The 26449-nt window shown below is 43.1% G+C and overlaps 1 protein-coding gene across 2 annotated transcripts in view; it reads right to left on the bottom strand.

Annotated features, from left to right (window-relative positions):
• LOC121539661 (CAP-Gly domain-containing linker protein 4) overlaps window positions 1–26449 on the bottom strand; it is a 124406-nt gene that overhangs the window by 55483 nt on the left and 42474 nt on the right. For both annotated transcript variants that reach the window (XM_041848329.2, XM_041848330.2), the window contains exons 3-6: window positions 17873–18012; window positions 15452–15545; window positions 15123–15284; window positions 14486–14604 (exon numbers count right to left, since the gene is read on the bottom strand). In XM_041848329.2, the coding sequence (XP_041704263.2) occupies window positions 14486–14604; window positions 15123–15284; window positions 15452–15545; window positions 17873–18012 (515 nt within the window). The remainder of the gene's footprint in view (window positions 1–14485; window positions 14605–15122; window positions 15285–15451; window positions 15546–17872; window positions 18013–26449) is intronic.

Genomic DNA, 26449 nt, shown 5'->3' with positions numbered 1-26449 from the left:
TGGGCTACAAGACCATCGCCAAGCAGCTTGGTGAGAAGGTGACAACAGTTGGTGCGATAATTCGCAAATGGAAGAAACACAAAAGAACTGTCAATCTCCCTCGGCCTGGGGCTCCATGCAATATCTCACCTCGTGGAGTTGCAATGATCATGAGAACGGTGAGGAATCAGCCCAGAACTACACGGGAGGATCTTGTCAATGATCTCAAGGCAGCTGGGACCATAGTCACCAAGAAAACAATTGGTGACACACTACGCCGTGAAGGACTGAAATCCTGCAGCGCCCGCAAGGTCCCCCTGCTCAAGAAAGCACATATACAGGCCCGTTTGAAGTTTGCCAATGAACATCTGAATGATTCAGAGGAGAACTGGGTGAAAGTGTTGTGGTCAGATGAGACCAAAATCGAGCTCTTTGACATCAACTCAACTCGCCGTGTTTGGAGGAGGAGGAATGCTGCCTATGACCCCAAGAACACCATCCCCACCGTCAAACCTGGAGGTGGAAACATTATGCTTTGGGGGTGTTTTTCTGCTAAGGGGACAGGACAACTTCACCACATCAAAGGGACGATGGACGGGGCCATGTACCGTCAAATCTTGGGTGAGAACCTCCTTCCCTCAGCCAGGGCATTGAAAATGGGTCGTGGATGGGTATTCCAGCATGACAATGACCCAAAACACATGGCCAAGGCAACAAAGGAGTGGCTCAAGAAGAAGCACATTAAGGTCCTGGAGTGGCCTAGCCAGTCTCCAGACCTTAATCCCATAGAAAATCTGTGGAAGGAGCTGAAGGTTCGAGTTGCCAAACGTCAGCCTCGAAACCTTAATGACTTGGAGAAAATCTGCAAAGAGGAGTGGGACAAAATCCCTCCTGAGATGTGTGCAAACCTGGTGGCCAACTACAAGAAAAGTCTGACCTCTGTGATTGCCAACAAGGGTTTTGCCACCAAGTACTAACTCATGTTTTGCAGAGGGGTCAAATACTTATTTCCCTCGTAAAAATGCGAATCAATTTATAACATTTTTGACATGCGTTTTTCTGGATTTTATTGTTGTTATTCTGTCTCTCACTGTTCAAATAAACCTACCATTAAAATTATAGACTGATCATGTCTTTGTCAGTGGGCAAACGTACAAAATCAGCATGGGATCAAATACTTTTTTTCCTCACTGTACTTTGGTGCGAAAAGTGCAAATCAATCCCAGAACAACAGCAAAGGACCTTGTGAAGATGCTGGAGAAAACAGGTACAAAAGTATTTATATCCACAGTAAAACGAGTCCTATATCGACACAACCTGAAAGGCCACTCAGCAAGGAAGAAGCCACTGCTCCAAAACCGCCAAAAAAAGCTAGACTACGGTTTGCAACTGCACATGGGGACAAAGATCGTACTTTTTGGAGAAATGTCCTCTAGTCTGATGAAACAAAAATAGAACTGTTTGGCCATAATGACCATCATTATGTTTGGAGGAAAAAGGGGGACGCTTGCATGCCAAAGAACACCATCCCAACCGTGAAGCACGGGGGTGGCAGCATCATACTGTGGGGGTGCTTTGCTGCAGGAGAGACTGGTGCACATCACAAAAATAGATGGGATCATGAGGAAGGAAAATTATGTGGATATATTGAAGGAACATCTAAAGACATCAGTCAGGAAGTTAAAGCTTGGTCGCAAATGGGTCTTCCAAATGGACAATGACCCAAAGCATACTTCCAAAGTTGTGGCAAAATGGCTGAAGGTCAACAAAGTCAAGGTATTGGAGTGGCCATCACAATGCCCTGACCTCAATCCTATAGAAAATGTGTGGGCAGAACTGAATAAGCGTGTGCGAGCAAGGAGGCCTACAAATCTGACTCAGTTACACAAGCTCTGTCAGGAGGAATGGGCCAAAATTCACCCGACTTATTGTGGGAAGCTTGTGGAAGGCTACCCGAAATGTTTGACCCAAGTTAAACAACTTACAGGCAATGCTACCAAATACTAATTGGGCGTATGTAAACTTCTGACCCACTGTGAATGTGATGAAAGAAATAAAAGCTGAAATAAATCATTCTCTCTACTATTATTCTGACATTTCACATTCTTAAAATAAAGTGGTGATCCTAACTGACCTAAGACAGGGAATTTTTACTAGGAGTAAATGTCAGGAATTGTGAAGAACTGAGTTTAAATGTACAGTGGGGAGAACAAGTATTTGATACACTGCCGATTTTGCAGGTTTTCCTACTTATAAAGCATGTAGAGGTCTGTAATTTTTATCATAGGTACACTTCAACTGTGAGAGACGGAATCTAAAACAAAAATCCAGAAAATCACATTGTATGATTTTTAAGTAATTAATTTGCATTTTATTGCATGACATAAGTATTTGATCACCTACCAACCAGTAAGAATTCCGGCTCTCACAGACCTGTTAGTTTTTCTTTAAGAAGCCCTCCTGTTCTCCACTCACTACCTGTATTAACTGCACCTGTTTGAACTCGTTACCTGTATAAAAGACACCTGTCTACACACTCAATCAAACAGACTCCAACCTCTCCACAATGGCCAAGACCAGAGAGCTGTGTAAGGACATCAGGGATAAAATTGTAGACCTGCACAAGGCTGGGATGGGCTACAGGACAACAGGCAAGCAGCTTGGTGAGAAGGCAACAACTGTTGGCGCAATTATTAGAAAATGGAAGAAGTTCAAGATGACGGTCAATCACCCTCGGTCTGGGGCTCCATGCAAGATCTCACCTCGTGGGGCATCAATGATCATGAGGAAGGTGAGAGATCAGCCCAGAACTACACGGCAGGACCTGGTCAATGACCAGAAGAGAGCTGGGACCACAGTCTCAAAGAAAACCATTAGTAACACACTACGCCGTCATGGTTTAAAATCCTGCAGCGCACGCAAGGTCCCCCTGCTCAAGCAAGCGCATGTCCAGGCCCATCTGAAGTTTGCCAATGACCATCTGGATGATCCAGAGGAGGAATGGGAGAAGGTCATGTGGTCTGATGAGACAAAAATAGCTTTTTGGTCTAAACTCCACTCGCCGTGTTTGGAGGAAGAAGAAGGATGAGTACAACCCCAAGAACACCATCCCAACCGTGAAGCAAGGAGGTGGAAACATCATTCTTTGGGGATGCTTTTCTGCAAAGGGGACAGGACGACTGCACCGTATTGAAGGGAGGATGGATGGGGCCATGTATCGCGAGATCTTGGCCAACAACCTCCTTCCCTCAGTAAGAGCATTGAAGATGGGTCGTGGCTGGGTCTTCCAGCATGACAACGACCCAAAACACACAGCCAGGGCAACTAAGGAGTGGCTCCGTAAGAAGCATCTCAAGGTCCTGGAGTGGCCTAGCCAGTCTCCAGACCTGAACCCAATAGAAAATCTTTGGAGGGAGCTGAAAGTCCGTATTGCCCAGCGACAGCCCCGAAACCTGAAGGATCTGGAGAAGGTCTGTATGGAGGAGTGGCCCAAAATCCCTGCTGCAGTGTGTGCAAACCTGGTCAAGACCTACAGGAAACGTATGATCTCTGTAATTGCAAACAAAGGTTTCTGTACCAAATATTAAGTTCTGCTTTTCTAATGTATCAAATACTTATGTCATGCAATAAAATGCACATTAATTCATTTTAAAATCATACAATGTGATTTTCTGGATTTTTGTTTTAGATTCCGTCTCTTACCTATGATAAAAATTACAGACCTCTACATGCTTTGTAAGTAGGAAAACCTGCAAAATCGGCAGTGTATCAAATACTTGTTCTCCCCACTGTATTTGGCTAAGGTGTATGTAAACCTCTGACTTCAACTGTACATTTTGCAGAGCTACAGAGACAAAAAGCCTCACAGTCAGAGCCTATATGAGGGAGCTTTTTGTCTAAGATAGGAGGGGGCTATTCAAAGCACATCAAAGACATTGGTATTCCAAACGAATGCCTGTTTATTGTTCTGTGTCAACTGAGTAGGAAAAAGACCAAAAGGTAAATGCGATACATTTCAAACTAGCAACTATTTGGTCCCTGGAATGTATAGTGACGATGTTCATTAAATATCCAGGCTCTGTCGTAGCCGGCCACGACCGGGAGACCCATGGGGCGGCGCACAATTGGCCCAGGGTAGGGGAGGGAATGGCCGGCAGGGATGTAGCTCAGTTGGTAGAGCATGGCGTTTGCAACGCCAGGGTTGTGGGTTCGATTCCCAGGGGGGGCCAGTATGAAAAAAATGAAAAAATAATGTATGCACTCACTAACTGTAAGTCGCTCTGGATAAGAGCGTCTGTTAAATGACTAAAACGTAAATGTAAAAATATCTATTTGTCCAGTGTTCTGACTATTCCGAGAAGAATCTCTTCAGACACATGAACAGGAACAGTGTTTTGGATTGTGACATGAAACCTTTCTTATACAATACCATACAAGTGGTGTCATCATGGTATGGGATGGCCATATGAAAGGGTGCAATCAATCAATTAGTTGTTTTCATTTGACCTTGACAAAATGTTTCCACAACATATTGCCTTGAACATTCCCTCAAACCTTTACCTCTACCTTAGAACCAAACTGGGATTATGAGAACCGACCAAAATGTTCCGGGAACATATCTCGTTAGCTACAGACTGAGCCACAGAGACTCGGTTTGAACCTTTACTTGTCCCCCCTCTGGGCCTTACAAGCTTAAACAGGTGTCGTGGGTTGTTTGAGACACAGCATACTTCTTATCAAGGGTAAATAATATCAATAATAAAAATTCACGCTTGATGTCTCATTTGCCGGGTTGCCTCACGTGTGCTCTGGGTGTTGCGTTCCTCTCTCTTCCCGCCGTGGGGGTGTAAAATGAGTTTAGGAGATAAATTAGCGTGGTTAATTTGCAGAAAAAGCCTGTGGGAGAGAGCTGAATGAGAGGGTTGGGGATGGCAAAGCGAAGCGTGTAGGCGGGATGTGTGACATCTATAGTGGCGAAGAAGAACAATGGGGTTTTTGTATTACAAGGATTGCACACCCCTGAGCGGTATGATTTTGAGAGCTACGTGTCAAGATAGAAGAAAGGAGGTGTGAGGGTAAGTGTGACTGTGTGTGTGGTGTGTACAGTGAGGGAAAAAAGTATTTGATCCCCTGCTGATATTGTACGTTTGCCCACTGACAAAGACATGATCAGTCTATAATTTTAATGGTAGGTTTATTTGAACAGTGAGAGACAGAATAACAACAACAAAATCCATAAAAACGCATGTCAAAAATGTTATGAATTGATTTGCATTTTAATGAGGAAAATAAGTATTTGACCCCTCTGCAAAACATGAGTTAGTACTTGGTGGCAAAACCCTTGTTGGCAATCACAGAGGTCAGACGTTTCTTGTAGTTGGCCACCAGGTTTGCACACATCTCCGGAGGGATTTTGTCCCACTCCTCTTTGCAGATCTTCTCCAAGTCATTAAGGTTTCGAGGCTGACGTTTGGTAACTCGAACCTTCAGCTCCCTCCACAGATTTTATATGGGATTAAGGTCTGGAGACTGGCTAGGCCACTCCAGGACCTTAATGTGCTTCTTCTTGAGCCACTCCTTTATTGCCTTGGCCGTGTGTTTTGGGTCATTGTCATGCGGGAATACCCATCCACGACCCATTTTCAATGCCCTGGCTGAGGGAAGGAGGTTCTCACACAAGATTTGACGGTACATGGCCCCGTCCATCGTCCCTTTGATGTGGTGAAGTTGTCCTGTCCCCTTAGCAGTAAAACACCCCCAAAGCATAATGTTTCCACCTCCATGTTTGATGGTGGGGATGGTGTTCTTGGGGTCATAGGCAGCATTCCTCCTCCTCCAAACATGGCGAGTTGAGTTGATGCCATAGAGCTCGATTTTGGTCTCATCTGACCACAACTCTTTCACCCAGTTCTCCTCTGAATCATTCAGATGTTCATTGGCAAACTTCAGACGGGCCTGTATATGTGCTTTCTTGAGCAGGGGGACCTTGTGGGTGCTGCCGGATTTCAGTCCTTCACGGCGTAGTGTGTTACCAATTGTTTTCTTGGTGACTATGGTCCCAGCTACCTTGAGATCATTGACAAGATCCTCCCGTGTAGTTCTGGGCTGATTCCTCACCGTTCTCATGATCATTGCAACTACACAAGGTAAGATCTTGCATGGAGCCCCAGGCCGAGGGAGATTGACAGTTATTTTGTGTTTCTTCCATTTGCGAATAATCGTACCAACTGTTGTCACCTTCTCACCAAGCTGCTTGGCGATGGTCTTGTAGCCCATTCCAGCCTTGTGCAGGTCTACAATATTGTCCCTGACATCCTTGGAGAGCTCTTTGGTCTTGACCATGGTGGAGAGTTTGGAATCTGATGATTGATTGCTTCTGTGGACAGGTGTCTTTTATACAGGTAACAAGCTGAGATTAGGAGCACTCCCTTTAAGAGTGTGCTCCTATTCTCAGCTCGTTACCTGTATAAAAGACACCTGGGAGCCAGAAATCTTTCTGATTGAGAGGGGGTCAAATACTTATTTCCCTCATTAAAATGCAAATCAATTTATAACATTTTTGACATGCGTTTTTCTGGATTTTTTTGTTGTTATTCTGTCTCTCACTGTTCAAATAAACCTACCATTAAAATTATAGACTGATCATTTCTCTGTCAGTGGGCAAACGTACAAAATCAGCAGGGGATCAAAAACTTTTTTCCCTCACTGTATATACATTTTCTATGATCACATGCATGAGTGAAATGGAGAACATCCATATGTAGACTATTAATATGAATGAGAATGTACAGTGCATTCGGAAATTATTCAGACCCCTTGACTTTTTCCACATTTTGTTTATTTACAGCCTTATTCTAAAATTGATTAAATACATTTTTTTCCTCATCAATCTACACACAATACCCCATAATGACAAAGCGAAAACAGGTTTTTAGACATTTTTGAAAATGTAAAAAAACAACAACACTGAAATACCTTATTTACATAAGTATTCAGACCCTTTGCTATGAGACTTGAAATTGAGCTCAGGTGCATCCTGTTTCCAATGATCATCGTTGATATGTTTCTACAACTTGATTGGAGTCCACCTGTAGTAAATTAAATTGCCATAGAGCTCCGAGACAGGAATGTGTCGAGGCACAGACCTGGGGAAGGGTACCAACACATTTCTGCAGCATTGAAGGTCCCCAAAAACACAGTGGCTTCCATCATTCTTAAATGGAAGACGTTTGGAACCACCAAGACTCTTCCTAAAGCTGGCAGCCCGGCCAAACTGAGCAATCGGGAAAGAAGGGCCCTGGTCAGGGAGGTGACCAAGAACCTGATGGTCACTCTGACAGAGCTCCAGAATATCTCTGTGGAGATGGGAGAACCTTCCAAAAGGACAACCATCTCTGCAGTACCTCTTTAAGGAATACCTGGAATAGTATAAAGTAATCTTTCTACCCCCCCCCCATAAAAAAACAAAGAGGAAAAGTGGTTGTCCCACTGGCTATCATAAGTTGAATGCACCAATTTGTAAGTCGCTCTGGATAAGAGTGTCTGCTAAATGATGTAAATGTAAATGTACTCCATCAATCAGGCCTTTATGGTAGAGTGGCCAGACAGAAGCCACTCCTCAGTAAAAGGTACATGACAGCCAGCTTAGAGTTTGCCAAAAGGCACCTAAAGGACTCTCAGACCATGAGAAACAAGATTCTCTGGTCTGATGAAACCAAGATTGAACTCTTTGGCCTGAATGCCAAGCGTCATGTCTGGAGGAAACCTGGCACTATCCCTACGGTGAAGCATGGTGGTGGCAGCATCATGCTGTGGGGATGTTTTTCAGCGCCAGGGACTGGGAGACTAGTCAGAATCGAGGGAAAGATGAACGGAGCAAAGTTCAGAGAGATCCTTGATGAAAACCTGCTCCAAAGCGCTCAGGACCTCAGACCGGGGAGAAGGTTCACCTTCAAACAGGACAACGACCCTAAGCACACAGCCAAGACAACGCAGGAGTGACTTCAGTACAAGTCTCTGAATGCCCTTGAGGTGCCCAGCCAGAGCCCGGACTTGAAACCGATCGAACATCTCTGGAGATACCTGAAAATAGCTGTGCAGTGACGCTCCCCATCCAACCTGACAGAGCTTCAGAGGATCTGCAGAGAAGAATGGGAGAAACTCCCCAAATACAGGTGTGCCAAGCTTGTAGCGTCATACCCCAAAATACTTGAGGCTGTAATCACTGCCAAAGGTGCTTAAAGGGTCTGAATACCTTTTACTCTTAATACATTTGCAAAAATGTCTAAAAACCTGTTTTTGCTTTGTCTATATGCGGTATTGTGTGTAGATTGATGAGGGGAAAAAACGATTTAACACATTTTGGAATAAGGCTGTAACGTAACATTTTTGGGGAAAAGTCAAGGGGTCTGAATACTTTCCGAATGCACTGTATGTGTACATGTGTACTTCTGTACGTGTGTTTGCGCGCATGTGTGTGTGTGTGTGTGCTTCGCATGCATTTGTTTGTGTGAGTGTGTATGTGCATTTACAAACAAATACTGTGTGTGGCGAGCATGTGTATATTTGTTTGAGTGTGTGTGTGTGTGTGTGTTTGTGTAAAACCGAACCCACTACTATAAATCAAGCTGACACTGGGTTGGCACCCTACTTTGTCACTGTCCCACTTCCTAGTCTTCTCTATGGTGTTCATCTCAGCACAGGGAGTGTTGACAGATCTAAATATACAGTACATACTGTAGAGACGTGGGACTCTCAAAATGCTTTTTCATGTCAATCAAGACTCTGGCAAGTCCATGGTAACGGAATTATGCTGAATCAGATTTTTCACTTTAAAATGCTCACCAAACAAAAACGATTGATTTAAAAGTTGAACAAACCCTATAACTATGCACAAGGACTACATTTAACAATTTTTACGAAAACACATTTACAGGAAGAACTGTGCAGATACAAAGTTTGGTAACAGAATAAAACTGAGGGAGATTTTACCGTAATTCTGACACCAAACTTCGCATCAGCAGAGTTTTTCCAATATTTACTCAAATAAAATAAAATAAAATTGTATTGGCCACATGCGCCGAGTACAACAGGTGTAGACATTACAGTGAAATGCTTACTTACAGCCCTTAACCAACAATGCATTTATTTTTAAATAAAAAAAAGTAAAATAAAACAACAACAAAAAAGTGTTGAGAAAAAAAGAGCAGAAGTAAAATAAAATAACAGTAGGGAGGCTATATATACAGGGGGGTACCGGTTGTGACGATCGTGACACCGGTGCAGAGTCAATGTGCGGGGGCACCGGCTAGTTGAGGTAGTTGAGGTAATACGTACATGTGGGTAGAGTTAAAGTGACTATGCATAAATAATTAACAGAGTAGCAGCAGCGTAAAAAGTGCAAATAGTCCGGGTAGCCATGATTAGCTGTTCAGGAGTCTTATGGCTTGGGGGTAGAAGCTGTTAAGAAGTCTTTTGGTCCTAGACTTGGCACTCCGGTACCGCTTGCCGTGCGGTAGCAGAGAGAACAGTCTATGACTAGGGTGGCTGGAGTCTTTGCCAATTTTGAGGGCCTTCCTCTGACACCGCCTGGTATAGAGGTCCTGGATGGCAGGAAGCTTGGCCTCAGTGATGTACTGGGCCGTACGCAATACCCTCTGTAGTGCCTTGCGGTCAGAGGCCGAGCAGTTGCCATACCAGTCAGTGATGCAACCAGTCAGGATGCTCTCGATGGTGCAGCTGTAGAATCTTTTGAGGATCTGAGGACCCATGCCAAATCTTTTCAGTCTCCTGAGGGGGAATAGGCTTTGTCGTGCCCTCTTCACGACTGTCTTGGTGTGTTTGGACCATGATAGTTCGTTGGTGATGTGGACACCAAGGAACTTGAAGCTCTCAACCTGTTCCACTACAGCCCTGTCGATGAGAATGGGGGCGTGCTCAGTCCTCTTTTTTCCCCTGTTTTCCACAATCATCTCCTTTGTCTTGGTCACGTTGAGGGAGAGTTTGTTATTCTGGCACCACACGGCCAGGTCTCTGACCTCCTCCCTATAGGCTGTCTCATCGTTGTCGGTGATCAGGCCTACCACTGTTGTCGTCGGCAAACTTAATGATGGTGTTGGAGTCGTGCCTGGCCTTGCAGTCATGGGTGAACAGGGAGAACAGGAGGGGAATGAGCACGCACCCCTGAGGGGCCCCCGTGTGGCAGATGTGTTGTTACCTACCCTTACCACCTGGGGGCGGCCCGTCAGGAAGTCCAGGATCCAGTTGCAGAGGGAGGTGTTTAGTCCCAGGATCCTTAGCTTAGTGATGAGCTTTGAGGGCACTATGGTGTTGAATGCTGAGCTGTAGTCAATGAATAGCATTCTCACGTAGGTGTTCCTCTTGTCCAGGTGGGAAAGGGCAATGTGGAGTGCAATAGAGATTGCATCATCTGTGGATCTGTTGGGGCAGTATGCAAATTGGAGTGGGTCTAGGGTTTATGGGATAATGGTGTTGATGTGAGCCTTGACCAGCCTTTCAAAGCACTTCATGGCTACAGACGTCAGTGCTACAGGTCAGTAGTCATTTAGGCATGTTATCTTAGTGTCCTTTGGCATGGGGAGTATGGTGGTCTGCTTGAAACATGTTGGTACTACAGACTCAGTCAGGAACATGTTGAAAATGTTGGCTCGTCTGGCCCTGCGGCCTTGTGAATGTTGACCTGCTTAAAAGTCTTACTCACATTGGCTACGGAGAGCGTATATTGTTTAAAGTAGTCATTGAGAATAGAGTTGTATGGTTTGTTAAACTTTGAAATCCATGTTTCTTGTTTGGCATACATTTTAAAGTGAAAGATCGGAGTCTCACCGTATTACCATTACTGTGGAATTGCCCACCAACAGGATGCATATACCCTTCTCAACACAGTGACTGCTCATATCAACGGGCACGTTGGTCATAAAAAAGAAAAGGTTCTAGGGTCTCCATTTCCGAAGAACAATGTAAAAATACAGTGCCTTCAGAAAGTATTCATACCCCTTGACTTATTCTACATTGTGTTGTGTTACAGCCTGAAAAGAAAATTGATGAAATATATTTTTTCTCTCACCCATCTACCCCATAATGACAAAGTGAAAACATGTTTTTTAAATTTTACAAATGTATTAAAAATGAAATACAGAAAGATCAAATGTACATAAGCATTCACATCCCTGAGTCAATACTTGGTAGAAGCACATTTGGCAGTGATTACAGCTGTGAGTCTTTCTGGGTAAGTGTCTAAGAGCTTTCCACACCTGGATTGTGCAACATTTTCCCATTATTATTTTCAAAATTATTCAAGCTCTGTAAAATGGGTTATTGATCCTTGCTAGACAACCATTTTCAGGTCTTGCCATCGATTTTCAAGTAGATTTAAGTAAAACCTGCAACTTGGCCACTCAGGAACATTCACTGTCTTCTTGGTAAGCAACTCCTGTGTAGATCTGGCCTTGTGTTTTAGGTTATTCTCCTGCTGAAAGGTGAATTAATCTCCCAGTGTCTGGTGGAAAGCAGGCTGAACCAGGTTATTTGCAGTATTACTTTAGTGCCTTGTTGCAAACAGGATGCATTTTTTGGAATATTTGTATTATGTACAGGCTTCCTTCTTTTCACTCTTGTCATTTGTGACCGACCGGCTCGATTCGGTCTTATGTAGCAACATTTGAAAATGTGTTTTTTACACTGGATAAAAGTAGAGACTCAGAGCTAGAAAATGGTATATCATACACTACAGTTGAGGAACAATGGGAAAGTAATTCTGCTTTGAAAGTTGATAAACTTGTAACCTCACTTTTGAGAAAATGGCCCTTGAATGTTTTGGTACCTACTGGAGACCTCTTCTTTGGCTACACCCATTCAGCATCGTTCACACCCTCTTAAAATGTAGCCCCACCCATCTCTTTAAGGATTCACATGTGAGGCTATGTATTAAACAACCAAAGAATTCAAGACTAAAGGCTGGCTTATACTACGGGTGTGTTCATGAATTTAATCTGGAGTGCCAGAGTGTGCTCTGAGTGTTCGAAAACTCAGAGCGTTGTCAGATTGACGTACGTAAATTCAGAGCGTTTCACTCTCGGAGCATTCAGAGCGCATACTGGACACTCTGGCGAGGAGTAGGGTGTTCTGCCCTAACAACAGCAGTCAAGCATCCAAACTGGCTAACGTTGGCTAGCTACTTCCAGACACAAATGAGAGAACAGCACACTCTGACCATTTTACTCGCCCTAGCAGAGCTGGTTAGGCTGTAAATTTGTCAGTTATTCTGCGCTCTGGCACACTCAGACGAGAGTGCACTGAAATCGGAGTAGATAGCCAGAGCAAATTTACCAGCTACGTCTATCGACAGTTGTCGCAGTGACATCATAAACATTCTATTGAAATAGTTACTTGCATAGTGGAGTCTTTTGTTTAGACATGTAGCTAGCTAGCTAAACAATGAACCATAATCCCAACTCATAACGTTACTACACTGCATGATTCTGCAGGTAGCTAACCAACCAGGTTCAATGTTAGCTAGCTAACATTAGCTTATAACTAGCGATGTAAATGGCTCTGAGATACGAATAATATTACTACACAGATCATACACTTAACGTTAGCTAGCTAGCCAGCCAGACAGCTAACGTTATCTAGCTAGCTAACAGTACACTTCAACTTGAAATGAAAACGACTTTCTGACAAAATTAGAAAAGTGTAATATTTGAAAATGTATCTAGCTAAACTAGCTTACCCGTATACATGGATGGACGCTTCTCCCTCTCTGTTACGGATGCCATGGTTGCCCTTGGTTTGAAGATGTAATCTGGAGTCAGGTGTTTTATACAACAGCCTTTTATGTGTTCTCTTTTCGACTCCGTCTGCATATTTGCAATCAAACGCAATAATGTTCTCCATCTCCTTAGCTATCATACACTAATTCCACTGATTTCAAAACTCGATCCTCCAGAAAGTGGAGATCAACACTTATGCAGTTCTACTACGTGATATCTTTTTTTTTAAACTGCGTTAGAAAGGATTACCTACACATACTGACCAGCTCATGTTATAGACAGAAGCGTGCTACATGGCAGACCAATCCGAACTCATCTCTCGGCATGTCCAGCCCACTCATTATCTCAGCCAATTATGGCTAGCGGGAAGGTTACTGTCTTTTTCCGTGGCTAATCCAACTACGCTAGTAATTTAACAATTTTATTCATATTTACAGATGGCATACACGTTTGTTATTAAGGCACATGAAAGTTCACGTTCCAGAAGGCATTTCTGCCAAATAAGTTTATGTTAAAATGGTGCTCCTGTGAAGTAGTGACGTGCGACATACGCCTAGTTTCCTGAAACAAGTAACATTTAGGTTAGTATCCACAATGTTGTTGATTCATTCTCAGTTTTCTCCTATCACAGTCATTAAACTGTAACTGTTTTAAAGTCACCATTGGCCTCATGGTGAAATCCATGAGCGGTTTCCTTCCTCTCCGGCAACTTAGTTAGGAAGGACACCTGTATCTTTGTAGTGACTGGGTTTATTGATACACCATCCAAAGTCTAATTAATGACTTCACCATGCTCAAAGGGATATGTTTGCTTTTTAGGTGCCCTTCTTTGCGAGGCATTGGTAAACCTCCCTGGTCTTTGTGGTTGAATCTGTGTTTGAAATTCACTGCTCGACTGAAGGACATTACAGATAATTGTAATGTGTGGGAGATGAGGTAGTCATAAAAAATCATGCTAAGCACTATTATTCCACACAGAGTGATTCCATGCAACTTATTATGTTATTTACTCCTAAACTTATTTAGGCTTGCCATAACAAAGGGGTTGAACACTTATTGACTCAAGACATTTCAGCTTTTCATTTTGTATTAATTTGTAAAAATATACTATATATATATCTCCACTCTGACATTATGGGGTATTGTGTGTAGGCCAGTGACACAACATTTCAATTTCATCCATTTCAATTCAGGCTGTAACACAACAAAATGTAGAAAAAGTCAAGGGGTGTGAATACTTTCTGAAGGCACAAAGTTCAACATGTTAAAAGGGTATGGGGTTATGGTAAAATGGTAGTAAATCAATCAGTAAATTTTATTCAGAAAGCCATTTTTACATCAGAAGTTGTCACAAAGTGCTTATACAGAAACCGAGCCTAATAAAGTGGTTTTGAGTTATGTTTTACATTGGTCAAATGTGAAGTGAGGAGAGACATCTGAACAGCTTCTAAGCTGGTCAGGTAGGCGGTAGCAGGTAGCTACCAATTGTGTTCAACTATGTTACAGGAAGTAAAAGGTACCCATTGACAAAAAAAAATCCAGTAAACAGCAGGTACATAAACAGTACAGATAGATTTAGGGCTGGTTTCCTGGACACAGATTCAGGCTAGTCCTAGACTAAAAAACATGTTCAATGGACATTCTCTGGGAAATCAGCCCAAAGTGTTTATCCGTAATGTGATATCCGAGGGGAAGGGCAATTTGGGGGAACATACCCTGAAGGTGGGATTTGCTCCCAGCTCTAGCAGACACTTGACGGCAGAGGAGCACAGGTTGGAGGCGGCAACGTGCAGCGCGGTGCCAAAGTCAAAGTCACTGCAGGTGGCGTCTACCTCTGAAACAGGTTAAAAGATCAAATAAGATTAGATTCCACTTCATTGTCTGCTTTTGCTGAAATGTGCATCTCAATGCTTCATAATCACAAGAATACAAAAAGGAAAGTCAGTAATTTGTGTGCTACATGAAGTTTATTTACTTATTCTTTATTTGAAAAGGCAACAGTAATTGTTGCCTTTTTATCGTTTGTGTCTGCCTGTAGCAATGTTTACTCCGTATCTTTGCTCTCCAAGTACCGCCTGACGCCTGCGCACGCGAGTGGTCTATTCTGAACGCTGAACGCTTGAGTCATTTTTCTTTGAGCTCATAAGCGTGTGGTTGTGGAATATCAGTATCAAGGCAAGTGTTGTGTTTCTCTCCACTCATCAGTTTCTCTCTTCTGACCACAGTCTCTCTTATTGTCTTCCCCCTCTCTCCCCTCTCCTTACTCCCCCCTTCCCAAACTCTCCTTACTCCTCCTTTCCCCAAACTCTACTTAGTCTCCCACCCCCCTCTCTCTTTCCCCCATCTTCTCACCCCCGGGCTGGGAGGCGTGCAGCACCACCCGGATGAGCTGGGGCACGTCGAAGTGGGCAGCGTAGTGCAGGGCACTCATGTTGGTCCAGCGCGACCTCAGGCCCGGCTCCGCCCCCAGGGACAGGAGCTGCCGGGCGAAGCTGGCCGCCGTGTCGGCGTCACCTTAGGGGACAGGCAGACGTACAGACGGTCAATGACCGCCAGAACACTACAGTACACGATGTCAATGCAGACTTTAAGCCACTCATACAATCTTTCTCACAGACAGACAGACACTGTCTTACACACACACACTTGCGCCCCACAAACACACCCTTCCCTTTACCCACCAATGCCGGGTGACCCCGCCTTGCAGCAGTAGTGCAGGAGGCTCATGTCAGTCAAGCCATCTCGGTCGTTCACACCACAGCCTCTCTTTAGGATCTAACAGTGGAGCAACGATAAGCATCACTGCTATGTCTAACTACTAGTTAGCAACCTCACATAGTTAGATAGCTATGTGGAACACAGAACAAAAAAATTGCCATGATAACCTAGGAATGTCTGAGACCAAGGGATTTTACAGCACTGAACCGGTGCTAACTTGAAAGATTGAAAACCCAAACAAAGATTTCATGCAGTGAGGAGGTCTTGTTTTTTTTGCACTGCTCTGTTGTCACTGAAGCAAGTTGTAAGCTTTGGTATTCACAGAGAAATGTCCACCTGTCCGACTGTTAAATTTCCTTAAGGACAGAGGCAAAGACCCTGAACAGCTTCTACCCCCAAGCTATAAGACTCCTAAATAGTTAGTTAAACAGTTAACCAATAGCTACCCGGACTATCTGCATTGAACTTTTTGACTCATCACATACGCTGCTGCTACTGTTTATTATCTATCCTGTTGCCTATTCACTTTATCATTACTTATATGTTCATATCTACCTATTTGCTGCTATAACAGCCTCCACTCTTCTGGCAAAGCTTTCCACTAGATGTTGGATCATTGCTGCAGGGACTTGCTTCCATTCAGCCACGAGCATTAGTGAGGTCGGGCACTGATGTTGGGCAATTAGGTCTGGCTCGCAGTCGGCATTCCAATTCATCCAAAAGGTGTTCGATGGGGTTGAGGTCAGGGCTCTGTGCTGGCCAGTCAAGTTCTTCCACAACGAACTCGACAAACCATTTCTGTATGGACCTTGCTTTGTGCACGGGGGCATTGTCATGCTGAAACAGGAAAGGGCCTTACCCAAACTGTTGCCACAAAGTTGGAAGCACAGAATCATCTAGAATGTCAATGTATGCTGTAGCATTAAGATTTCCCTTCACTGGAACTAAGGGGCCTAGCCCGAAACATGAAAATCAGCCCCAGACCATTATTCCTCCACCACCAAACTTCATAGTTGGCACTGGGGCAGGTAGCGTTCTCCTGGCATCTGCCAAACCCAGATTCATGAAGCGTGATTCATCACTCCAGAGAACGCGTTTCCACTGCTCCAGAGACCAATGGCGGCGAGCTTAACACCACTCCATCCGACGCTTGGCATTGCGCATGCTGATCTTAGGCTTGTGTGTGGCTGCTCCGCCATGGAAACCCATTTCCCAACTAACAGTTATTGTGCTGACGTTGCTTCCAGAGGCAGTTTGGAACACAGTAGTGAGTGTTGCAACCGAGGACAGATGATTTTTATGCGCTACTCGCTTCAGCACTCGGTGGTCCCATTCTGTGAGCTTGTGTTGCTCCTAGGCATTTCCACTTCGCAATAACAGCACTTACAGTTGACCGGGGCAGCTCTAGCAGGGCAGAAATTTGATGAACTGACTTGTTGGAAAGGTGGCATCCTATGACGGTGCCACGTTGAAAGTCACTGAGCTCTTCAGTACAGGGCATTCTATTGCCAATGTTTGTCTATGGAGATTGCATGGCTGTGTGCTTGATTTTATACACCTGTCAGCAATGGATGTGGCTGAAATAGACAAATCCACTAATTTGAATACTTTTGGCCATATAGTGTACCTCGTACCCCTGCACATCGACTCGGTACTGGTACCCCGTGTATATAACCAAGTTATCGTATCTCATTGTGTATTTATTCCTTATGTTATTATTGTTCTATTATTTTTCAATCTGCATTGTTGGGAAGCATTTTACTGTTAGTCTACACCTGTTGTGTACGAAGCATGTGACATTTTGTTAGTATTATATATTTGTTTTATATATAGCTACATACAGGTGACATAGCTACATATAATATTTATATTATCATACAAATGCATGTTTTTGTATTAAATACAAAATATATGATTGCGTGTGAGTGAGTGAATGAGTGAGTGAGTGAGTGACTGACACCGGATTCACATTATAGGCCCAAACTGAGTCAAGACAAAATGAGATGTACTGAGCTGGCCTGTTTACGCATCAACCATAGTTGCAGAAACAATGCTGGGAAGGACAATGTGAAAATAAAAAAATCTGAGCTAGCACAGTACGGTTCGGGTCAGCCTCAAAGTGTGAATCAGGCATGAGTGTGATCTTTGACATTGTCCTTTGTGTTGCGTGTTGTCTGTTTGTGTACAACCGCAGGAAGATTAGCTTTGACTTAGACTAATGGGTTATCTTAATGAACTAACCTAGAGAGAGATTAGGTTGCATCCCAAATAGCACCCTATTCCCTTTATACTCTATAGTGCACTACTTTTGACCAAAGCCACTAAATGGGGAATATGGTGACATTTGGGACGCAGCCTAGGTGTAATGGAGGAAGAAGGGTCACCTCGTTGCCGATCAGGCTGATATTCTTCTGGACCTGGGGCACCCACTGCCTGAGCATGGCGAACAGCTCCGGTACTGTGGTGCTGGGGTCCACCAGCACCTCCCTACACTGAGGCTCCTCTGGGTCAAAGAAGGAGAACTCTGGAGGGGGGAATGAGAGCAAAAACACAAAGACACTTTTCATCCTCTATGCAGAGACAGAAGAAGAATCGAGACATCCCACTCCCTAATGTTTTTTTTTTTCAATGGAAGTCAATTGAATAAGTAGACCAGACCCAGCTGCTATCGCATTGGCGTCTATGGGAGAGCCACCCCCTTAAGTAGACAATGGTAAACGGCCTGAGTCGACTATCTTCATTTATCCACCATCTTTCCTGTCACTTGCAAACTAGACCTGAGTTCAACTACTAATTTATTTGTAATCATTTAAAATACTTTATCTAGGCTTGAGTGAGGTTCTGGTAAAATGGAACCAATAGAACAGTTGCAAACTGCAATCCCAATTTATCAAATACTGAAAGTATTCGAAAGACTTCAAAAAGTATTAGGGAAGGGCAGGAGGGACTTTCCCCACAAAAGGGCTTTATTACAGACAGAAATACTCCTTACAGACAGAAATACAGGGCTCTCTAGAGGGTGGTGCGGTCTGCCCAATGCATCACCGGGGGCACACTGCCTACCCTCCAGGACATCTACAGCACCTGCTGTCACAGGAAGGCCAAAAAGAGCATCAAGGACATCAACCACCCGAGCTACGGCCTGTTCACTCTGCTATCATCCAGAAGGCGAGGTCAGTACAGGTGCATCAAAGCTGGGACCGAGAGACTGAAAAACAGCTTCTATCTCAAGGCCATCAGACTGTTAAATAGCCATCACTAGCCGGCCTCCACCCAGCCCTGAACTTAGTCACTGTCACTGGACGGCTACCACCCGGTTACTCAACCCTGCACCTTAGAGGCTGCTGCCCTATGTACATAGACATGGAATCACTGGTTACTTTAACAATGGAACACTGGTCACTTTAATAATGTTTACATACTGTTTTACTCATTATACATTATATGTATATACTGTACTATATTCTAGTCAATGCCACTCTGACATTTCTCGTCCTAATATTTATTTATTTATATATTTCCATTATTTTACTTGGAGACTTGTGTGTATTGTTGTGTATTGTTAGATGTTACTGCACTGTTGGAGCTAGGAACACAAGCATTTCGCTACACTCGCAATAACATCTGCTACATATGTGTATCAGACCAATACAATTGGATTTGATTTGATGGTCTGACGCAATTGCGGAGCCTCCGCAGGCATGCATAGGCCAAATTGAGCTCCGTACCGCATCACCATGCGCCGCCCAAATGCTGTATCAATGGGGAGGGCTCTATATAGCTCCGCTAGGGCTGGGCAATATGGCCGAAATATAATGTCACAGTATTTTTTAAGATTGGACGGTATGACAGTATTTTATGTTTTCGAATAATACAAGTTCAAAATTTGATTTATGAGTAGTGCATGACCATACAGTGAGGGAAAAAAGTATTTGATCCCCTGCTGATTTTGTACGTTTGCCCACTGACAAAGACGTGATCAGTCTATCATTTTAATGGTAGGTTTATTTGAACAGTGAGAGACAGAATAACAACAAAAAAATCCAGAAAAATGCATGTCAAAAATGTTATAAATTGATTTGCATTTCAATGAGGGAAATATGTATTTGACCCCTCTGCAGAACTTGACTTAGTACTTGGTGGCAAAACCCTTGTTGGCAATCACAGAGGCCAGACGTTTCTTGTAGTTGGCCACCAGGTTTGCACACATCTCAGGAGGAATTTTGTTCTACTCCTCTTTGCAGATCTTCTCCAAGTCATTAAGGTTTCGAGGCTGACGTTTGGCAACTCGAACCTTCAGCTCCCTCCACAGATTTTCTATGGGATTAAGGTCTGGAGACTGGCTAGGCCACTCCAGGACCTTAATGTGCTTCTCTTGAGCCACTCCGTTGTTGCCTTGGCCGTGTGTTTTGGGTCATTGTCATGCTGGAATACCCATCCATGACCAATTTTCAATGCCCTGGCTGAGGGAAGGAGGTTCTCACCCAAGATTTGACGGTACATGGCCCTGTCCATCGTCCCTTTGATGCGGTGAAGTTGTCCTGTCCCCTTAGCAGAAAAACACCCCCAAAGCATAATGTTTCCACCTCCATGTTTGACGGTGGGGATGGTGTTCTTGGGGTCATAGGCAGCATTCCTCCTCCTCCAAACATGGCAAGTTGAGTTGATGTCTAAGAGCTCCCTTTTGGTCTCATCTGACCACAACACTTTCACCCAGTTCGCCTCTGAATCATTCAGATGTTCATTGGTAAACTTCAGACGGGCATGTATATGTGCTTTATTGAGCAGGGGGACCTTGCGGGCGCTGCAGGATTTCAGTCCTTCACGGCGTAGTGTGTTACCAATTGTTTTCTTGGTGACTATGGTCCCAGCTGCCTTGAGATCATTGACAAGATCCTCCCGTGTAGTTCTGGGCTGATTCCTCACCGTTCTCATGATCATTGCAACTCCACGAGGTGAGATCTTGCATGGAGCCCCAGGCCGAGGGAGATTGACAGTTATTTTGTGTTTCTTCCATTTGCGAATAATCACACCAACTGTTGTCACCTTCTCACCAAGCTGCTTGGCGATGGTCTTGTAGCCCATTCCAGCCTTGTGTAGGTCTACAATCTTGTCCCTGACATCCTTGGAGAGCTCTTTGGTCTTGGCCATGGTGGAGAGTTTGGAATCTGATTGATTGCTTCTGTGGACAGGTGTCTTTTATACAGGTAACAAGCTGAGATTAGGAGCACTCCCTTTAAGAGTGTGCTCCTAATCTCAGCTCGTTACCTGTATAAAAGACACCTGGGAGCCAGAAATCTTTCTGATTGAGAGTGGGTCAAAGACTTATTTCCCTCATTAAAATGCAAATCAATTTATAACATTTTTGACATGCGTTTTTCTGGATTTTTTTGTTGTTATTCTGTCTCTCACTGTTCAAATAAACCTACTATTAAAATTATAGACTGATCATGTCTTTGTCAGTGGGCAAACGCACAAAATCAGCAGGGGATCAAATACTTTTTTCCCTCACTGTAGGGTGGCAACACATACATTCTAAGTGATTTCAATAGTTCTTTCTCCATTCTGATTGTTTTAAACTGTTCAATTCAACTTCAACCCAAAATTATTTTCAGCAATTTCTGCATTTCCTGCACTAATTTGAGATCATTTCCACACTGCCACGTAGGGTTGCACGATATGGGAAAACAATCTAGGTCTAGGCCATATGTATAAACAAATGTTGCAATTGCGATTTGACTTGCGATTTAGAGCAAAACATTTGGGTGAACAGTTGGGAGTCATGGAAATAGAATGATTATTCTAATTATATGGGCACTATGAATAAAGTGTTTGACATGACAACGAATGAAAATGCCAGGGAGTGACAGGGTAGAAACCAAAGTATTGATAAGTGTTTCTTAGGGGACCCTATAATCTGTGGCTACATTGAATGTTTTCTTTTAGCTACTTCATGTAGCCAACATATTCTTGCTTTGCGTATTCCTCTTTGATTTAGAAGATACTGTTGCACAAACGTTTGCTCTGACTCAGTACATTCATTAGCAATTAGCATTAGCGGCTAACAAGATTTAGGCCCAACTTGCGAAGAAAAGGCAAACTAGCTGTTTGCAGACGTAAGAAACACAAACTAATAGTGTAATTATAGAACACTAGTGGACTTATATTAAGATGCAAAGTGAAAACAGCATCGTTGTCATCAACATTGTTGCGTGTGCTGCATTGACCATACCGAGACTGAACACAAGTGTCTCGTGGTCGAGGAACAACGAATGTGCTCCTTGAGTGACAGGGGGCGGGGCTAGGTCTATGTGGAATGTGGCATGGAGGGAGAGAGAGTGGAGAGAGATGCCTCAAGTAGTAAAGTAAACTATAAAAATGAACGTTACACACGGCGTACCACATTTAACAAACCAAACATTCAAATACCGTTATCGAAGGTAAAGTAAAAATCCAATCCGGTCCATGCATCAATACCGGTATGTCGTAAATATGGTATATTGCCCAGCCCTAAGCTCCGCATTGACATGATTGGTTGATGGTAGGTGGGGGCTGGAGGTCCAGTATAAACACAAACTCACTTCCTTGACAACTTCCTTCACATCTGGTCAGCAAAGCGCCAGAAGTATAAATGCCTTGACTTCTGCAGAGGCCGTATCACCGTAAATGCTGTACGGCCAATGCAGACGTCAGACTTGACCATGCAGTGATTTTAATGGACGTTTAATTTTACATGAAGCTCATTTTCACCTGTTTTGTCCAATCCCAAGCAATGCTGGCTCTCATTGGCAGAATTGACACATTTCAGTTGCGGTGGTCTGATTGCCCGATATGGTTGGATAACTACATGAGTTGGAATATGCCTTACAAGAAAACGAAGAAAAGCCTCTCAATTTACAATGAGTCCACCGTGGTTCTGTGTAGCCTAGTTATGCTAATATATATTGAGACCAGTATATTGCAGTTAATTTCGTCTTTGACTTAATAAGTAAAATATATTTGTGTAGTAAACAGGGATACGACTCCCAGACAGTTTGCAATAATAGAACATACCAGAAGGTGGTATCGTTTACTAGGCTACCTAAATATTTGGGATAATCTGCTTACCACCAGTGTTTGGAATACATTGAGTTCGTTGACATAGCAAATCATGGGATGCCTTTTCACTCTGAGATGTATTTGTTAAAGGTCCGCAGTGGGTCTTTGTAAACTATGCGATTATATTGGAGACAGGTTTATAGCAGTGAATGTCACCTATTAATTATTGACTGTTATAGTATTTCTATGTAGCAGCCGTATCTGCCAGGGAAAGTAATTGTTCTCACTTTATGATAGAACATTTAGATATTTCTGCCTGACTGTGGTGCTCTTTACCTGAATTGTTAGGATTTTCTTGTGATCACAGCAAAACTACTTATTTTGCTAAACTAGAGATTGAAATAAAATCTGTTTTCTTTGAAAAGATGGGGCTGACTGAGAATATAACTTTCCGTTTTCTGCCTGAGTGTGGCGCTGTTTACCACAATTTTATGGCTTGTCGTGTGACCAGAACAAGACTCCTTATTTTACTCAACTAGAGATTGAAATAAATGGTGTTTCTTTGAAAAGTTGGGCCTGGCTGAAAATACATTAAGGGAAAAGGATCCACAGACTATCTTTCTGCACATCTATTTATTTACAATGCTGACTGCCGTAGTTAACACAAATGCAGGACATTGAACACTAATTGACTCAGAAAAGTAACACAAGTATTCCTACAGTATCGAGGTCAAGGTTATCGAGTGTCCACAGCAACATTGATTATTCTCTACCCCCAGTGCATGTGGTGTTCTATGGTCTTGGCCATGCTCACTAACCCTCATGTTGTATCTTTCTCTGTCTCCCCTTCCCGAGGGCCTGAGGCTCTTGGACTGTGACTGAGGACACCCTGGCCTGACACCTGGACGTGCCTGGCCCAATCCCACGTGGCCCTCCTCTAGAGTATGGCTAAAACCATTTTACACAAATAATTTAGGTAGCCTAGTAAACGATGCCCCCCTCTGGTATGTCCTATTATTGCAAACTGTCTGGGACTCGTTTCCCTGTTTACTACTCAAATATATTTTACTTATTAAGTCAAAGACAAAATTATCTGCAATACACTGGTCTCAAATATATTACCATAACTAGGCTACAAAGAACCACGGTGTACCCATTATAAATTGAGAGGCTTTTCTTCGTATTAAAACGTGTCCCAGTGCAACATGCCAAGCTCTGCCCACTGGGGCGTGGTTTACGGAGCGCTCTTTGAAATAAGCGCTCGTATCGCCGTATTCAAACAACAGATCAAGCAACACACGGAACACATCCACAGCCAAACTCATTCCATAAACCAGTCTAAATAACAGCTTGCGCTGACAAAAAAACAAAATATAAGTTAGCAACCTAACATCTAGACTTGTTTACAATGTACCACATCTCTGGTGAGCACAAGGGAGACTTTTAATATTGTTTAGAAAAGAGATAAGTGTCAGCTAAGCTAACAGCGGCTAAATTCTTTATGATGGCAGTTATTTTGTTTATGTGTGACGAGAAAACTCCCTAATCCCAGAATGCAATTCACTATAAAACGCAAATAGTCCAGCACAGTGGACGTGTCATAATACCCATAAAACCTTGCGGTAAAACCCGGTAATGGTTCCAATAGTTTTTTCACCATTCATTTTGCATCTGGGATTTTAGAACTACTTCATATAAGGTCTGTGTTTTGTCTAGGCTTACCCTGGTGTGACGTTTTGATAACCGTGTCATTCTCTCTCGGACAAGGTGAGTTTGATCAATATATTCACCTCAATTTAATGTAAAAAAATGGAAATGCTAATTAGCAACTGAGGACCTCAGCAAGACTACAAATTCCTGCAGGAAGCTCCTGCACGTCATCTCTAGTCGACTGTCAGCTACTGTTCACCAGCACGATCAGAAACCTGTGTCCAATCCATGAACTTCATACGTCGTCTTTCTCTGTCTTAGCTAGCCACTGATTACACTTTAGCTAGCTAGTTAGCAGAGCAGTAGATAAAAAAGTATTTTGTTTTACTTAGCCTAGATAATAGTTTGTACAGTATGTCGACTTTGGTGTCTATTTCTGAGCTTATGGCATTCTTCAAGGATGAGCATGAGCATTAAAACGGGAGAAGACCACTATAAGTCTGGCCATGTGGAGAAGTGCAGCTATAGTGAGGGGCAATTTACTGGTTTGGTCAGGGCCAGCATGAGGGGTAAAGTTTATCCTGTGTCAGTGAGTGTAGCTAATCAATGATATAACCATTATCCAGATTACCCCGGATACAGTGACGGTCGGTGCCGTATTTTTGTAAATGAACGTGGCCTTATATTTCTGTTACAGCATATTGGATGACAGTCATTCATATTTAATTCACCCAACTCAATGTAACATCGATAGGTTTAGGCTACTACATGATACTCTGATTTTCCCTGTACCCATCATAAAGTTGCTACAACCTAGCCTATGAATGAAAGTTTACAACGTAGGTGCACAGGTTGAGAGAATATTGCAAACTCTTGCCTGCATCTAGTTGATCTAGGTTGTAATCATTAGTCCAACAGTTGCAAACAAGAGTTTCTATTGCAGAAATTCAGGTATGTTTATCCCTGTTTCGTTCCGTTAGCTTCGTTTAAGAAACGTTTTTCAACAGAATCGGTGCAATGAATACACCCCTGATCACACGCAAACACAGTTCAGTTTCATAGCAACCACATACAAACAGCTTGTTGTATATATAATTCCTTCTCGTATCTACAGTACCAGTCACAAGTTTAGTTTCTTTATATTTACTATTTTCAACATTGTTAAATAATAGTGAAGACATCAAAACTATGCAATAACACATATGGAATCATGCAGTAACCCAAAAGGTTTTAAACTAATCAAAATATATTTTAGATTCTTCAAAGTAGCCACCCTTTGCCTTGATGACAGCTTTGTACACTCTTGGCATTCTCTCATAACCAGCTTCATGAGGTAGTCACATGGAATGCATTTCAATTAACAGGTGTGCCTTGTTAAAAGATAATTTGTGGAATTTCTTTCCTTCTTAATGCATTTGATCCAATCAGTTGTGTTGTGACAAGGTCGGGTTGGTATATACAGTTGAAGTCGGAAGTTTACATACACCTTAGCCAAATACATTTAAACTCATTTCACAATTCCTGACATTTAATCCTAGTAAAAATTCCCTGTCTTAAGTCAGTTAGGATAACCACTTTAAGGAATACCTGGGATAGGATAAAGGAATCCTTCTACCCCCCCCCCCAATTGTAAAGTGGTTATCCCACTGGCTATAGGGTGAACGCACCAATTTGTGAGTCGCTCTGGCTAAGAGCGTCTGCTAAATGACGTTAATGTGCCCTTGAGCAAGGCACTTAACCCTAATTGCTCCTGTAAGTCGCTCTGGATAAGAGCGTCTGCTAAATGACTAAAATGTAAATGTAAATGTTAAGAATGTGAAATGTCAGAATAATAGTAGAGAGAATGATTTATTTCAGCTTTTATTTCTTTCATCACATTCCCAGTGGGTCAGAAGATTACATACACTTAATTAGTATTTGGTAACATTGTCTTTAAATTGTTTAACTTGGGTCAAACGTTTCGGGTAGCCTTCCACAAGCTTCCCACAAGAAGTTGGGTGAATTTTGGCCCATTCCTCCTGACAGAGCTGGTGTAACTGAGTCAGGTTTGTAGGCCTCCTTGCTAGCACAGGCTTTTTCAGTTCTGCCCACAAATGTTCTATAGGATTGAGGTCAGGGCTTTGTGATGGCCACTCCAATACCTTGACTTTGTTGTCCTTAAGCCATTTTGCCACAACTTTGGAAGTATGCTTGGGGTTATTGTCCATTTGGAAGACCCATTTGCGACCAAGCTTTAACTTCCTGACTGATGTCTTGAGATGTTGCTTCAATAT

The sequence above is a fragment of the Coregonus clupeaformis genome, chromosome 34 (genome assembly GCF_020615455.1).
Source record: "Coregonus clupeaformis isolate EN_2021a chromosome 34, ASM2061545v1, whole genome shotgun sequence".
Lineage (NCBI taxonomy): Eukaryota > Metazoa > Chordata > Actinopteri > Salmoniformes > Salmonidae > Coregonus > Coregonus clupeaformis.
The sequence above is the reverse complement of the archived record's forward strand: the minus strand, read 5'-3'. Positions and strand labels throughout refer to the sequence as shown.